At 41.3% G+C, this 15,638-nt stretch overlaps 1 protein-coding gene across 7 annotated transcripts in view; it reads right to left on the reverse strand.

Annotated features, from left to right (window-relative positions):
• The window catches only part of SUN1 (Sad1 and UNC84 domain containing 1), a 107,514-nt gene that overhangs the window by 30,477 nt on the left and 61,399 nt on the right, over nt 1-15,638 (reverse strand). For all 7 annotated transcript variants that reach the window (XM_040356768.1, XM_040356767.1, XM_040356770.1 and 4 more), the window contains 5 exons: nt 13,147-13,245; nt 12,698-12,791; nt 10,109-10,167; nt 4,651-4,796; nt 1,419-1,652 (listed from right to left, as the gene is read on the reverse strand). In XM_040356768.1, the coding sequence (XP_040212702.1) occupies nt 1,419-1,652; nt 4,651-4,796; nt 10,109-10,167; nt 12,698-12,791; nt 13,147-13,245 (632 nt within the window). The remainder of the gene's footprint in view (nt 1-1,418; nt 1,653-4,650; nt 4,797-10,108; nt 10,168-12,697; nt 12,792-13,146; nt 13,246-15,638) is intronic.

The raw sequence follows: 15,638 nt of genomic DNA on the forward strand, positions 1-15,638 counted from the left end.
CAAGGGCTGAAAACCTTGTGATTTCAGTGCCACAGAAATTAAAGAACACTGGATTTCGGGCAAATCAGATATTTTTCTGTTCTTTTTTAAAAGAAAGCATGGGGAAATGTACCGAATAGGTTTGTTTTATTTTGCCCAAGCGTATACTTTAAACTACTCGAGATTATGGGATTGATTTACTAAAGGTTAAAAGGCCGTCTACTTTGCAAAGCGCAGTTGTTTCAGAGCTTATTAAATGAAGTAAAAGGTTCACTTTGTCATAAGCCGTCAGCAAACGTACTCATAGGTCTTGTCGGTTTTCGGTATTTGGTGTCTGCCGATTAAGTGTTTCTTTATTTGTGAAAAGGACTTGGATGTATCCGAGATGCTTTGCCATAATAAAAGATTATATTTTTTTGTTAAAAAGGGATCACTTTGCAAAGAAAACCCAATCACTTGCAAGAGAAAAAAAATAAGTTTTTTTGCATGCGATTGGATGATGAAAGTCAGCAGAGCTTTTGCTCATTTACCAAGCTCTGAAGCAACTGCAGTCTATATGCCTTTAGTAAATCAACCCCAGGTGCATTGCTTTTAATCAGTCTGTGCACTCGAATTCCAAGGAAGCTCAGTAAAACAGATTCTGTGAGCAGATCCCCTGCCGAATCGAGTAGAATGGGATGTCTCATTTGTGCTAGTTAACTTTCTGCATTTTAAAACTGGAGCTTTTCTCATCCATGTTGGACGACCGTCTTTTCAGGCGGCTACCTCCAATCCATCAGGTTTAGGTCCACAAAATTGGAAAAAGATGCAGACCTTTGTATCATTCCAGGCCTGGACAGACTCAGAGGTAGATGTAAATGGATGCACATCTGTTGGCATCCAAGTAAGTCTATGGGCAGGTTGATGTAACTAATACCAGCATCACAACATAGCAAGTCCTGGGAACCATAGGAAAGAGGGTTAGTTCATGGCAACGAAACCTGACAAATGTTGGGAATCGTACAGTCAGAAGTAAAAGTGAGGGCACTTTGATTACTATGAGAAGGAGCTTTACAGTGTAAAATATTTAAGACCGCACACCCTCCAGTACCGCAGGTAAGTAAAATTACCAAGGCTGGAGTTGGATTTTAGGGGTTTTCTGTGCAGCCATGAATGTTAGATTTTCTATCTTACAAGTATACCTGTGAATCATGTCACCATTATTAATGATCCCCAAAACCTTGGAAATGCCAACACCAAGCAGCTCTGGTGGACACGTGCTCCAGCCAACCTCATTAGTAACGGTTAGTGAGGCTGCCCATCAAAGCGATGGGCCAATATTAAGACCAAGTCAAAGGGCACAGAAGCTGGTCATATTTTGTATCAGAGTACCCAGAGTTTCTGAAGTATACACTTTACAACCACGCCCAGTAAGTTTGTGTGTTTCAGTGAATATTTACCGTTGTTTTTTCATGCAAGTCCAATTTCATTTTGGCAAAGCGCTCATCGAGAAGGCTGGCAATTACACTTGACGTGTGACCTTTGTCACTCATCTGTCCCATCTGTTCTCGAATATCCACAACCAGAACTTTCAGTTTCTTGTAATCTTCCAAATGATAATCATGATGGGCAGTCATTAACCCAAAGTTCTTTTCCAGTGCCTTCATTCGATCATCAAACTGAAGGTTCAATTCCTGAAATAGGTTAACAGATTTTAACCATTGACTAAACAATGTATGTAAGCCCCTGACCCAGATCACAAAAGGCAAAGAGAAACTAAATGTCAAAAGCAGTTTTCCTATAATGAGCGCTATATAATGTGAACCTGTTGGGAATTTCAAACAAACTTGTAAAATACATGTAAACTGTAACTGAATGGCATTTAGTTTGCTAGAGCATAAATGATATAACACACACACACACACACAGTATCGCACAAGAGTACACCCCTCACATTTTTGTAAATATTTTAATATATCCAGCTGGTTTTAATAATTTACCAGCCCTGGATGCAGACAGACTGGGGTTGATTTACTAAAGGCAAAATAGCCTGTGCACTGCAAGTGCATTTCACTAGATCTAAGGAGAAGGTCTGCGGATTTCTATCACCCAATCATGAGCAAGCAAAAATGCTGTTAATTTTCCTTGCATGCTCCCCTCTGATCTAGAGGAAGTGCACTTGCAGTGTACAGACAATTTACCTTGAGTAAATTAACCCCATTGTGTCTGGCGTTATACGCAGGGAGTCTTCCTGGGCCGGCAGAACACAAGGATCACTGCCAGCAGCTATAGTCGCCGGCAGTATCCAAAAGTAAAAACCCACCAGGTTGGTTGTACTTAATGCGATTGATGGTATCGTTTTTTTGTACAATCAGCCTGCCCATACATGGAGTGAATCTTGGTCAGTTCAGTAGGTATCCATGTATTCCGGCTTAAAGTTGTAGTAAAAAATAAGTTTTTTCTGGTTTATACCTACAAGCCTATATGAAAGCTTACCTATAGATACAGCAAAATATTTCCTAAACGTGTACCATTTAGGAGATATTTACATAGCAGCGCTGGTGACGTCACTGGCGTATTCACACTGCGCTCTCAATGAACGGTGTGCCGTTGAGAGCGCAGTGCCGCGGAAGTGACAGCATTGCAGCTCGAGCAATCGGATGGCCGCAGCCCGCGAACCCGGAAGGAAGACCGGGTTACGATGGAAGACCCATTAGTGGAGATAGTGCGCCGCTGGAGGGCTTTGTTTTCAGGCAAGTCTTTCATAATGTGCTGGTATGTAATGCATACTACCACATTATCACAACTTTCACTTGGAGAGAAGATTTTTTTTGTGGTTTACTACCGCTTAAAGCGTGCTCTTTTGCGGGTCTGTTGCTTTTGAAGAAATTAAAATGGCAGTCAGGCTCAGGTAATAGAAATCATTACATTTAAAAGGGGCAGTAACATTTTCCACCAAGCATTGTAAATACAAGGAGTTCTTAAAGCTTAACCACTTAAGCCCCGGACCATTTTGTTGCTAAATGCCCAGGCCAGGTTTTGCGATTCGGCACTGCGTCGCTTTAAGACAATCGCGCGGTCGTGCGACGTGGCTCCCAAACAAAATTGGCGTCCTTTTTTCCCCACAAATAGAGCTTTCTTTTGGTGGTATTTGATCACCTCTGCGGTTTTTATTTGTTGCGCTATAAACAAAAATAGAGCGACAATTTTTTAAAAAAATGCAATATTTTTTACTTTTTGCTATAATAAATATCCCCCAAAAACATATATAACATTTTTTTTCCCTCAGTTTAGGCCGATACGTATTCTTCTACCCATTTTTGGTAAAAAAAAAAATAAAAAAAAAATCGCAATAAGCGTTTATCGATTGGTTTGCGCAAAATTTATAGCGTTTACAAAAAAGGGGATAGTTTTATTGCATTTTTATTAATTTTTTTTTTTTTACTACTAATGGCGGCGATCAGCGATTTTTTTCGTGACTGCGACATTATGGTCGGACACTTCGGACAATTTTGACACATTTTTGGGACCATTGTCATTTTCACAGCAAAAAATGCATTTAAATTGCATTGTTTATTGTGAAAATGACAGTTGCAGTTTGGGAGTTAACCACAGGGGGCGCTGTAGGAGTTAGGGTTCACCTAGTGTGTGTTTACAACTGTAGGGGGGTGTGGCTGTAGGACTGACGTCATCGACCGAGTCTCCCTATAAAAGGGATCACTCGATCGATGCAGCCGCCACAGTGAAGCACGGGGAAGCCGTGTTTACATGCGGCTCTCCCCGTTCTTCAGCTCCGGGGAGCGATCGCGATGGAGCAGCTATAAACGAATAGCCGCGCCGTCGTACCCAGGGTCGCTCCCCGCGGGAATCCGACCACCGCATGTAGCCCCGACCCGCGGAAACGTACATGTACGCCCATCTGCCTGTACGTGCCATTCTGTGGACGTACATATACATGCGACGGTCGGGAAGTGGTTAATTAGGGGCTGCAGGAGGTAGAAGCCGGTATGTGGGTGACAGATGTGTCTAGCTAAACTGGAACATTGGTTTCAAAGAATGAGATAACAAAATCAATCTCAGAAATAACAAAAAGGAAGGCAACAGCACTAAAAATAAAACAAAAAACACAAAACTCTGCACACACTGAAAACATGCGGTGGGTCAAAAATATATAATGATTTTTAATGTCAAGTTTCATTTAAGCAATCTGGTGGCGTGGTTAGCTGGAAAGTTAAACCCAACACGCATGACATTTATTTAAATAATTTCAAATTTTGCTCACTATAGGCAGGCCAAAGGTCCACATAGTGCTAAATGAAAATGGAAGGGGGCCAAGAAATTGCACTGTTAGTGCAATAATTATGCCACTGCATTTTTGTATATAATTTTTCCTTGAGGTTGCAGCCATACCAACCAGATTCCTGTAATAGAAAAATGTAATTTTACATTTGATAAAGTGATGTTAACTGAAGCAAAAAGGATAGACTAAAAAGGTTTACTTTTCACCTGCTTCTAGGCCCACAATCAATCTTTTACATTTGCATAGGATAGCACACTGTTCTCAAGGGGCTAAAATTTAATTGGTAATGCTGTAAATCAGAAATAAATCCCAACCGCTATACAAAATAGATGGATCGTATTACGACTGTTTTGGTAAAGCCTGCTGCTTTGTCACTAGAGATGAAATATTACCTTCTTTTCATGATCAGAAGATACATATATATCTGACATTGGCTTCAGGCTGGGAATAGGATCTTCGGTTTGTGTTGAATACAACGTAAATCCGCTGAGCGCTGGCAGCATGGCAAGCAAGGTATCAAAGCCCCACCACCAGAGACCTGCACAAAATAAACACATGTAACCATCAATAAAATCCTCCTCCAGTGTCACACACCAACAAACAAGTTCAAATTGACAGAACTGGCTGACTGAATACTATGACAAAATATTGTATGACGGTTTAAAAAACGAATACTGCTTCTCCCCACAGCCATTTTACTGGAACATGTACCTTGTCTGCACAGGGACAACTGGGATAATTTAAAAGGGTAACTCCACTTTCATTAGAAAAAGACAAATGGTGTATACAATAAATAAAAATAAGTAATTGAATGCTGTCATTTTCAATTTTTTGGTAAAATACAATGCAATATGGCAACATGAGTGTTCTGTGCACAGACGATATATGCAACATCCCCAGAAATGTAATTTCCTGCTTTGATTGGTTTACCAATTTACCAGAAGTTTGCACTAAGATACAAGTCAGATTTTTGGCATCCCCTGCAACAAAAATAAAAAATGTGGTGAGATACTCCCAAAAAGGGAAATCACCTTTAAAGTAATGCAGACTCTGCCACTTTCCTCATTAGAACCCTGCATATGCAGCAGCCGATTGAGAACAAAAAAAAAAAAAGTAGGAATCTTCAAAGAAAGTTTGTTAAAAATCACAGCAGTGTACATCACTTAAAGGGATTTTTTTTTTTTTTACAAAAAGGTGGAGTTAGAGCCCGTTCACACAGGGGCGACCTGGGATCCGACTTGAAGTCTCCCAAAGTTGTCCCAAGTAGCGCGGTTGAGAAAATCAATAGAAGTGAATGGAGCCATCTTAATACACACTACTGAAGTCACTCCGACTTCAGAAAATGTTCCTGTACTACTTCAATCCGACTTGTAGGCAACTTGTACCCATTGATTTCAATGGAAGTTGCCTCAGAAGTCTGATCACTCTCTTAACTGAAGCAACGTTCCAGGAAGACAACATACATTTCTCAGGCAAACCCCTCCCTCCCTGCCACAGAGCTGATTGTTTGATTGGCCACTGGAAAGCCTCCTGTCCTGGAGGCGACTTGAAGTTGCCTTGTAAGTTGCCCGATTATTCATACTCAAGTCGTGTCCAAGTTGCCTCCCAAAGTCGTGTTGCCCCCGTGTGAACTGACTCTGGGATCCGACTTCAAGTCGCCACAAGTTGCGTGGTCGAGAAAATGAATGGAAGTGAATGGGAGCCATCTTAATGTACACTACTGAAGTCGCTCCGACTTCAGAAAAGGTTCCTGTACTACAATCCGACTTCTAGGCAACTTGTACCCATTGATTTCAATGGAAGTCGCCTCAGAAGTCAGATCCCTGTCTTAACTGAAGCAACAATACAGGAAGATTACATACATTTCTCTCCCTCCCACAGAGCCGATTGTTGTTTGATTGGCCACTGGAAAGCCTCCTGTCCTGGAGGCGACTTGAAGTTGCCTTGTACTGTCCTGGAGGCAACTTGAAGTTGCCTTGTAAATTGCCCGATTCATACTCAAGTCGTGTCCAAGTTGCCTCCCAAAGTCGTGCTAGAAGTCGTGTTGCGCCTGTGTGAATGGGCTCCAAATCTTTATTAAAGGAACAGAGCATGTTCGCTTTACAAAATGTATTTTTGCTTTACAAAATGGAATGAGGCGAAGCTGTGTCAACTTGAAATGCCCAATAATGCAAAGAAAAAAGAATCAGCATTTGTGTGTGCATGCGATTGCATTATTGAGGACAGCATAGCTTCACCCAATTCACCAGACAGCAACCCAAACTCATCTCATAACACCCAAGAGAACCAAGTTAACGGAGTTTGCAGAGAAGAGTTTGGGTTGCCATCTGGCAGATGGGAGAGACACAGGCCGAGTACACATGCAGCTTATTCATAGCGCTTTATGCTTTTTGTGTGAGCACATTCCTGGCTATTTTGACATCTTCATGACCGGGGTCAAAAACAAACCTAAAAGCCCAAGCTCTATTTTGCAACTTTGACCTGTGTTCGTATACTGTAAGACCTCTTGCACATGGGAGTAAAAAAAAAATATGCAGAGTTTATGGATTTGAAATGAGATGCATTGTGTATGGAACCATGCACATAGCCAAGTAAAGATCAGTAATACAGCATTGAGTACAGAGCCATGAAACAAAAATAGTAACCGTTAAGTGCAGTCATTTACTCGCATGCACGTTTCCTTGTCTATAAGCATGTTTACGCAGCTTTACTCACCTATACTCAACATTACTCAGGTCTTTACACAGTTTTATTACTCATGGACTCTCTATCAAGTTCCTGAGTAAGCCTCAGTAAACTATGCCTGTGTGCAACTGGCCTAACTGTACAAATCTCCACAACTATTTGTTGTATGCAGGTGGATTATACCCAGTTTTTTTTCCCCAGGACAGATTGGGCTTTAACTTTGTGAGAAAGGGTAACGGATACCTCCTGACTTTTTTTTTTAATCAACTAAAAGCTAGCACAAAATGGTTTCCCTTATGCACCACTATACAAAACACACACACACACACACACACACACACACACACACACACACACACACACCAAGAGAGATTCTCCTAGCCGAAGCCAAGGGCTTTCACACTGGAGAGACAGAAGCAGCCGTTTCAGGGCGCTTTGCAATCGCTATTTTTATCGTTATAGCACCTGCAAAGCGCCCTAGTGTGAAAGGGGTCTTAAGACAATGATTCATGCGTTTGTGTGCAGTTAAAATATGGTTTCCAATTTATGTATACATTACAATATAATTCACCTGAATAACTTTGTATTGTGGACATTGCATTGATAACATGCTGCGATTAGCGATATGGTGCATTTAGAAGTATGGCGTACCATTGATGCATGTTATATAGTGGTATACACTGGGAGATAGGCAAGGTAATAGGTTAATAGTCTTAACACCACGGTGCTTAGAGCCGTCACTGGGGAGTGGGCAGCTTGCCTAAGCTTATGCAAAGTTCCAGCTTTCAGAAAGTCTGTATTTGCATTGGAACCTTTAGAGGCTCAGATGATATCAGTAGGTAGAGAGTGTGTGTGTGAGAGTGTATGTGTGTGTGTGAATATATATATATATATATATATATATATATATATATATATATATATATATATATATATATATATATATATATATATATATATATATATATATATATATATATATATATATATATATATATATATATATATATCCGTACAAATTGAACGGCACTGGCACTCTAGGTGGATTCCATTTGGTATTGTCACAATACTCTACTAGTCTTATCCCAATGGGGCATCTGGGTGATTTGTAGGCAGCTTACATCTTTGATCCAACCAGTGGTTATATGAGCGGCAGTACTGGACTGCAGTTTTAAACATTGCCACAGCCAGTGTAGCACCACATTAAAAAAAAAAAAAATTATGCCCTGGACCTGTTGAGCACCTTGCTAGTGAGATGGACACTGCTCGCAGGATGCAGCGCCTAACAGACATTACAAGCCGTAACCGCTCATGCATGTGGGGTCTGGACACTGTCCCTCTTTGCCTGCAGGCCATAGTGACTGATCCAGAAGGAGCCCATTTCTCCCCCGGCAGGGGTATAAGGCAGTGGTCATCAACCCTGCCCTACAGGGCCCACTAACAGGCCAGGTTTTATGTATTACCATGGGGAGATGCAGTCTAGAATACTGCAATCACTGAGCAGCAAATGATATCACCTGTGATGTATTTCAGTTATCTTGCAAACCTGGCCTGTTAGTGGGCCCTGTAGGACAGGGTTGATGACCACTGGTATAAGGAACAGACTAGTGATGTACAGATGAAGTCACAAAAAGAACAGGATCTTCAGGAGACTGAGCCCTCGTTCACATTGACTGCGGCTTTAAAATCATGCAACGCCATCTGAAATTGCACGATTTCAAAGCCAAGACGGGGTGCGACTTGGAAGACATCTGTGAGGCTTCATGCACAGCTGTCTATGCAAGTTGAACACCAAATCTCCAAATATAGTCTCAGAAACTACTGCATCAAATCGATGCAGCACCACAAAGTCTGTCGCACTGATTTGAACAGTGCAATAGTTGGCATTAGGGTACGACTTGTCATTGGTTTGACCTGTCAAATCAAAGGACAAGTTGCTCCAATGGGAACGGGGGGCTTAGGGTAGCATCACCACATTCAACGACTAGGCACCAGACTAAGGCTTGGCTGAGGTAGAAGGAATTATGCATTTTTTTTTGGCCATTTACATGAAAGTGGAAGCATAATCCAAGTAGTCATCAACATGGCCGAGCACCGTTGGGGAGTTACAGGTTTCTCCACACCCGAGAGCAACAGCCCATGACTTGTTTGACTGGCTATGTCCTTTCTAGCAGAAGTGATCTGGGCAGCTGTAAAGCCTTATGGACACTTCTACAGACACCAGAAAATGTATTTGCCAAAACCATCTTTTCTTATATTATTTCAAATAAAACTGGAGATTATATTGTGTTCAAGTTTAGTAAAACCAAATTTCTTGTACTCTACTGAAAATATAGATTCCATAAAAATGTGTGCAAATATCATACAGCATTCAATATTATATTAGGAGTGTGTCTATGGGAATGTTTGACCATTCTTCCAGAAGAGCATTTGTGAAGCCAGGCACTGATGTTGGACGAGAAGGCCTGGCTCGGAGTCTCCACTCCAATTCATCCCAAAGGTGCTCTAACAGGTTGAGGTCAGGACTATGTGCAGGCCAGTCAGGTTCCTCCACCCCAAACTCCCCTATCTACGTCTTTATGGACATTGCGTTGTGCACAGTCATGTTGGCAGGAAGGGCACATCCCCAAACTGTTCCCACAAAGTTGGGAGCATGAAATTCTCCAAAGTGTCTTGGTATGCTGACGCCTTAAGAGTTCCCTTCACTGGAACTACGGGGCCAAGCCCAACCCTTGAAAAACAACCCCACACCACAATCCCCCCCTGCACCAAATGATTTGGACCAGTGGCTTCACCCACACGGCCACATCATTTATTCTCAGTTTTCTGTGAATTAGACTACTAGTACTGTCAGCCAATGCGGCTGGCAGTTTTGAGAAGAGAGGGGGCAGGGCCGAGCTGCAGCATCATGTCTGAATGGATATGCAGAGCAGCGGCTCAGAAGCGAGCCCACTCGGGTGCCCCCACAGCAAGCCGTTTGCTCTGCAGGCACTTGGCAGGTGGGTGGAGCTCGTAGCTCCGGCAAGGTACCAGAGAAGAGGAGGATTGGGGCTGCTCTGTGCAATTTCATTGCACAGAACAGGCAAGTAAAAATAAACTTCACTTTAATAGGGTGCTACTGCCGGTACTTTCTACTTACAGTTGTAATATTTTGAGTACACTCACCCAATAGCAGAAGTAAGGGGATCAAAAGGAGTAACAATCTGAAAGCTTTTGGAAGGCATCTGCAAAGATAACATAGGAAATCAAATCAATTGTGAAGTCTGTTGTAGCTTTGCCTTATAAGAAGTGTAGATTCAGCCAAGTAGGTATTCAGTGATAAATACATTTACATTTCTTACAGGTATGGACACTTGTGTTCCTTAGCCCAGATACATGATTGCATACATGTCTCATTCTGCCTGTATTTAACCCTCTATCATTTAGGCGTTTTGTTTCTGTCCTCTGCTGCCCCCATTCCCCTGAAGCTGGGATCTTCCAGGGGATTGGGGATTAATTAAAACCACTGTACCCTTCACAGGCACTCCTCAAAAGTGCAGACTAAGCCAACCCCTTTTGGCCCCAATGTTCTACTGATAAAAGCTGTACTATTGCTTCCCACAATGAAAAAGTGCCCTATAAAATGGAGGCAAACCTTTCATTCATTCTCCTGTTCTCAATTCAGTGCTTTTATTAATTAAGCAGCAGACACTGTCTAACTGATATTGGATAGACAGCTTTAGAGCCCTTTCACACCAACAGCACGGGGGCAGCGGCAGTAAAGCATTTTAGAGGCACTTTTATTCAGCCGCTAGCAGGGGTGCTTTAAGCACCCTGCTAGCGGCCGAAAAAGGGTTAAAAGCGTTTGCAAATCGCTGCTGCCCATCGATTAAAATAGGCAGGGAGGGGCGCTTTAGGAGCGGTGTATACACCGCTCCAAAAGTGCCTCAAAGAAGCTGCTTGCAGGACTTGACGTCCTGCCAGCGCAGTGCCTCAGTGTGAAAGCACTAAAGCGCCTGAAAAACACCTCAAGTGTGAAAGGACTCATAGAATCCCAGAGCTGGCAAGAGGGTAAGTAAATCTAGTACTTAGTCAAGTGTTTTCTATAAATCAGTAGTTATGGGCTGATTTACAAAAATCAGCCCATAACTGCCTAAATCAGTTTTCTTCCCCTCTGCATCAAATCATGATGTTATTTCCAGGCCCCATTCACGCTTCAGCGTTTTCATAGCTTTAAACTCGAAGCTCCAAAAAAAAAAAAAATAAAAAATACTGGGAGAAGAAGAAAAAAACGTCAAGGTCGCCTGCAGCCAAACACCTTTTTTTATAGCTTGCATTGGACAGAATTGTGGCTTTTTATTTCCACAGAATGAATGGAAATGCGACATTGGCACATTTTTTTTTATCTGTGCTAGCTTTTTTTTTTTTTAAATCGTCAAAAGCTAGCACAAATAAAAAAAAAATGTGGCAATGTCGCATTTCCATTCATTCTGTGGAAATAAAAAGCCGCAATTCTGTCCAATGCAAGCTACAAAAAAAGGTGTTTGGCTGCAGGCGACCTTGAAGTTTTTTTTTTTCAGGACAGATTGGGCTTTGATTTTGTAAAAAAAGGGTAATGCATACCTCCTGACTTTATTTTTTTAAATCGTCAAAAGTCAGGAGGTATGCATTACACTTTTTTACAAAATTTTACAAAGCCCAATCTGTCCTGGGAAAAAAAAAAAAAAAAAAAAAAAAAAACTGTTTAATCCACCTGAATACAATAAAAATATATGTGGCAATTTGTACAGGCCAGTTGCACAGGCATAATAATTTGCTGAGGTTTACTCAGGAACTTTATAGAAAGTCCAGGAGTAAAAAAAAAATGTGTGTAAAGACCCGAGTAATGTTGAGTATAGGCGAGTAAAAGTGCGTAATTTTTTTTTTTAATATACAAAGACATGTATTTATTTTGTGTTAGGAATTAAGGGTTAGGGGTTAAAGTGGCGGTATAACATATTTTTACCTACAGGTAAGACTATAATAAGGCTTACTTGTAGGTAAAAGGACTCTCTCCTAAACATTTACTGTTTAGGAGATATTCACCTTGCAAGCAGCTGCTGCTGTCAGCGGCACATGCGCTCTAAAGGTCCGGTGGATGCTGACATCAGCGGCACATACGCATGAGTGGCGTCATCGCGGCTTCTGGCCACTCACAGCACCGCGGAAGACACGCTGAGGGGAAAAATTTCAACTACCTCTGCGGTGACCATGATCCGATGGCTCGATCAAAGGAATTTCATAATGAGCTAGTTTGCAGTGCATTATGCCTTTGCCTTACAGGTTTTTTTTATCCTGGTATACAACTGCTTTATTACATGGTACCAATTGAATTTAATTACTTATAAGATTTTTATTTGTGTATTAATTTTACATGTATTCATTATTATTAGTTACACCCTAACAAAAAAACTACACTAAACCCCTAATGTGAAACGAACAAAAAATAAATAAAAAGCTAATGGCAACTCTAAAAAAGCTGAAATACCCAGCAAAAACAATGCAATAGAGGATAGTTTTCTCTATTAATAAAAAAAAAAAAGGGCAAATTGCACAAACGCATCAAAATACGCTGGAAAACTGCTCAGGTGTGACTGTAGCCTCAAAGCCATAGCTGAGCATTGCAGAATATAAAAAAGATTTTACTAGCTTAAGGCCAAAAATATGTGTCTTTTAGACATGAGATCGGAATTTCCTAAGAATGTAATTAGTCAGTTTTCATATTGGGACACTGACCTAGTCAGAAGAAATACATTAAGCAAGGAGACGAGTGTAGTAAGCTGGTACCAGCCTGTGCCCAGCCACCAAAATATTCCAGATGCAGCCTTTCCTGTAAGATGAAGGGGAATGATTAGACATACTACAAACACAGGAGAGAAAGCCAGGAGCTCATGCAGATGGAATACTGTGCGCCAAACAAAAGCTTTAACCAAAATGATCTGAAATGATAGTATATGCTTTACACTGAGATACAATGGTGGGTACAGTAATAGTAAAAATATGAAAAAGCCATGCGGTTCAATTTACCCCGTGCAGACACGATCAGTCATATAACCCATTACCCACATGCACAAAGAAAAATATGAAATGGAATATAAAATAAAAACGAACATATTCTCCAGCAATAAAGCAAGAAAGTGAATGAATGCTGTGTCCATTCCAATGTGCAAAATAAAAATAATAACCTGGTGATACAATGGCCAACCAAAGAAACGACAACACCTTCCTGGATACAAACCATCCAGCAGCTCCAATACTGCGCGCAGCTTGCATTAAGTAATAACCTAAAATATAGAAGAGATGCGTCTTTGGAATGCTTTAATGGCAATAGACAAAAAATAAATAAAAAATCCATATCAACTACAGAGTTAGAGAAATTATAAAAGCAAAAAAAGTTTAATATTTTGGCATTCACGTTATACAATCCAGTAGGCTGACTATATATTGTATTGCGTGCACCCTACTCTGAGACGAGACAAAGCTGCTGGATGTCATTTTACTCCTGCCCGATACACTGCAAACGCTGGACCAATTACTTCTCATGAGCGGTTTTTAAGATTAAAGGAGTTTGTAAAGGTAAAAAAATTCCCTAAATAGCTTTTTTTACCTTCGTGCAGTCCTCCTTCACTTACCTCATCCTTCCATTTTGCTTTTAAATGTCCTTATTTCTTCTAAGAAATCCTCACTTCCTGTTCTTCTGTCTGTAACTCCACACAGTAATGCGAGGCTTTCTCTCTGGTGTGGAGTGTCGTGCTCACCCCCTCCTTTGGACTACAGGAGAGTCAGGACGCTCTCTACGCTGCAGATAGAGAAAGGAGCTGTGTGTTAGTGGGCGTCCTGACTCTCCTGCTGTCCAAGGAGCATGACACTCCACACCAGGGAAAAAGCCTTGCATTACTGTGTGTAGTTGCAGACAGAAGAACAGGAAGTGAGGATTTCTCAGCAGAAATAAGGAGATTTAAAAGCAAAATGGAAGGATGAGGTAAGTGAAGGAGGACTGCACTGAGGTAAAGGAAGCTATTTAGGGAAAAAAAATAAAAATAAAATGGTACCTTTACAACCCCTTTAAGATTGTTATTTTATTTAGAAGAAAAGCTCACATTGGCACAAAGGACATAGCAGATATCCAATTATAAAAAGGAAGACAACCTATTATATAGTTGAATATATTCAGGCTTTCACACTTGTTGCATTGCAGGAGTGCACACAGAATCACGCATGCTCAATGCGCAAAGCTGCTCTGCTCTTAAAAGATGCACAGCGGGGCCATTGATCCTTTTTGGCAACCCACGCATTTTGCCAATGCATGTGTGTTTGCAAAAATGCATGGGGCCACGGTATCATGCATTTTAGTGCAGCACCATTTTCAAAATGGTGGGCTGCGCTAAATGGAGTGCAGGGGAACGCAAAACAAATAAAAAAAATAAATTACCGTCCATCTTAGAAAATCTCCCACCACAGTCTCATGCTCCTTGTGTCCCTTTTATTAGGAGATTTGCTTTGGGGCAATTTAAAAATAGGACTTTCCCAGATAAAATTAACAGTGCTACTGTTTGACATGGGGCTGACATTGCTGGCACCGCCCCCCCCCCCCCTTTACAAGTCCCAACTCAAATCATAACCTCATATTTCACCTGCCCACCGACATCCACCGATCCATAGAGAGCAATGGATGGGGCCTATCAGGTACACCTAAAAAAAAATGACAGGCGGACCTGATCGGTCCATCAGTATGAAAGGGGCCTGAACGGATAGGTTCACCTTTTGAGAAAAAAATTTAATGCAAATGCTTTTTTTCCTTAAAAATAAAAAAAAAGTGCATTTATTGCAAAGGAGCCTGCAGGACTGGTGGATCGCAGGTACAATATCCTGCAGATAAGTCCTACAATTTTCTGTATACATCTCTTTATGGGTCGTCAGTTTGAAAGCTGCAGGCCTTGTGAATGAACTACGAGGTCACCGATAAGCTCCCTCATAGCTTACTGAGAACTAAAAGCCATCTGAAAGCAGAAGAGACATGTAGAGACAGCCATGACGATTTTGAAATGCGATAGCGGGTGCGAGGAGAGAAACCCAGGGGAGAGGGGGGCACTATATTGCACATCAACACAAACTCAGACTTCAGCTTTCTGATATAAAGACAGGAGTTTACCTTGCCCCCAGGGTAGTACATATTATGTGAGTTCTCCTCAAAAAAAAAAACCACAACTTTCCAAAAGGCTGGAATTTGCATTGTGCACCATGTGCCCCCCATACCTGGGGGGAAACATATTGCATGGTACCAAAAAGGTACATGAGGGCACCTAGTATTTTCTAAATTTCACAAACACACACAGATTAGTTTTAGTAAACACTACAGATTTTGCATTAAAACCATTGGCAATGATGTTCTGCTTTGCTAGGAAAGATGAGGTAGTCAAGAAGGGACAGACATGTAGGAAGAAAATACTAAGACAAGCATCATAGACCAGACCTCGCTATCTGCTTTTATTAAAAGAGAACGCTCTAAAGTCGTCACAATAAAAACATGGACATTTTATTTTATCAGTAGTTCTCCAGCCCGGAGTGGTAAACATCCTGGGTTCCTGGCATTTCACTGACCACATTTTAAACAGAACAGATGTTGCAGCAAGATAGTACTTGAACTCTGAAAAGGCACATTCCCCCAGTACATGCC

Source organism: Rana temporaria, chromosome 6 (assembly GCF_905171775.1).
Source record: "Rana temporaria chromosome 6, aRanTem1.1, whole genome shotgun sequence".
NCBI classification, from domain to species: domain Eukaryota; kingdom Metazoa; phylum Chordata; class Amphibia; order Anura; family Ranidae; genus Rana; species Rana temporaria.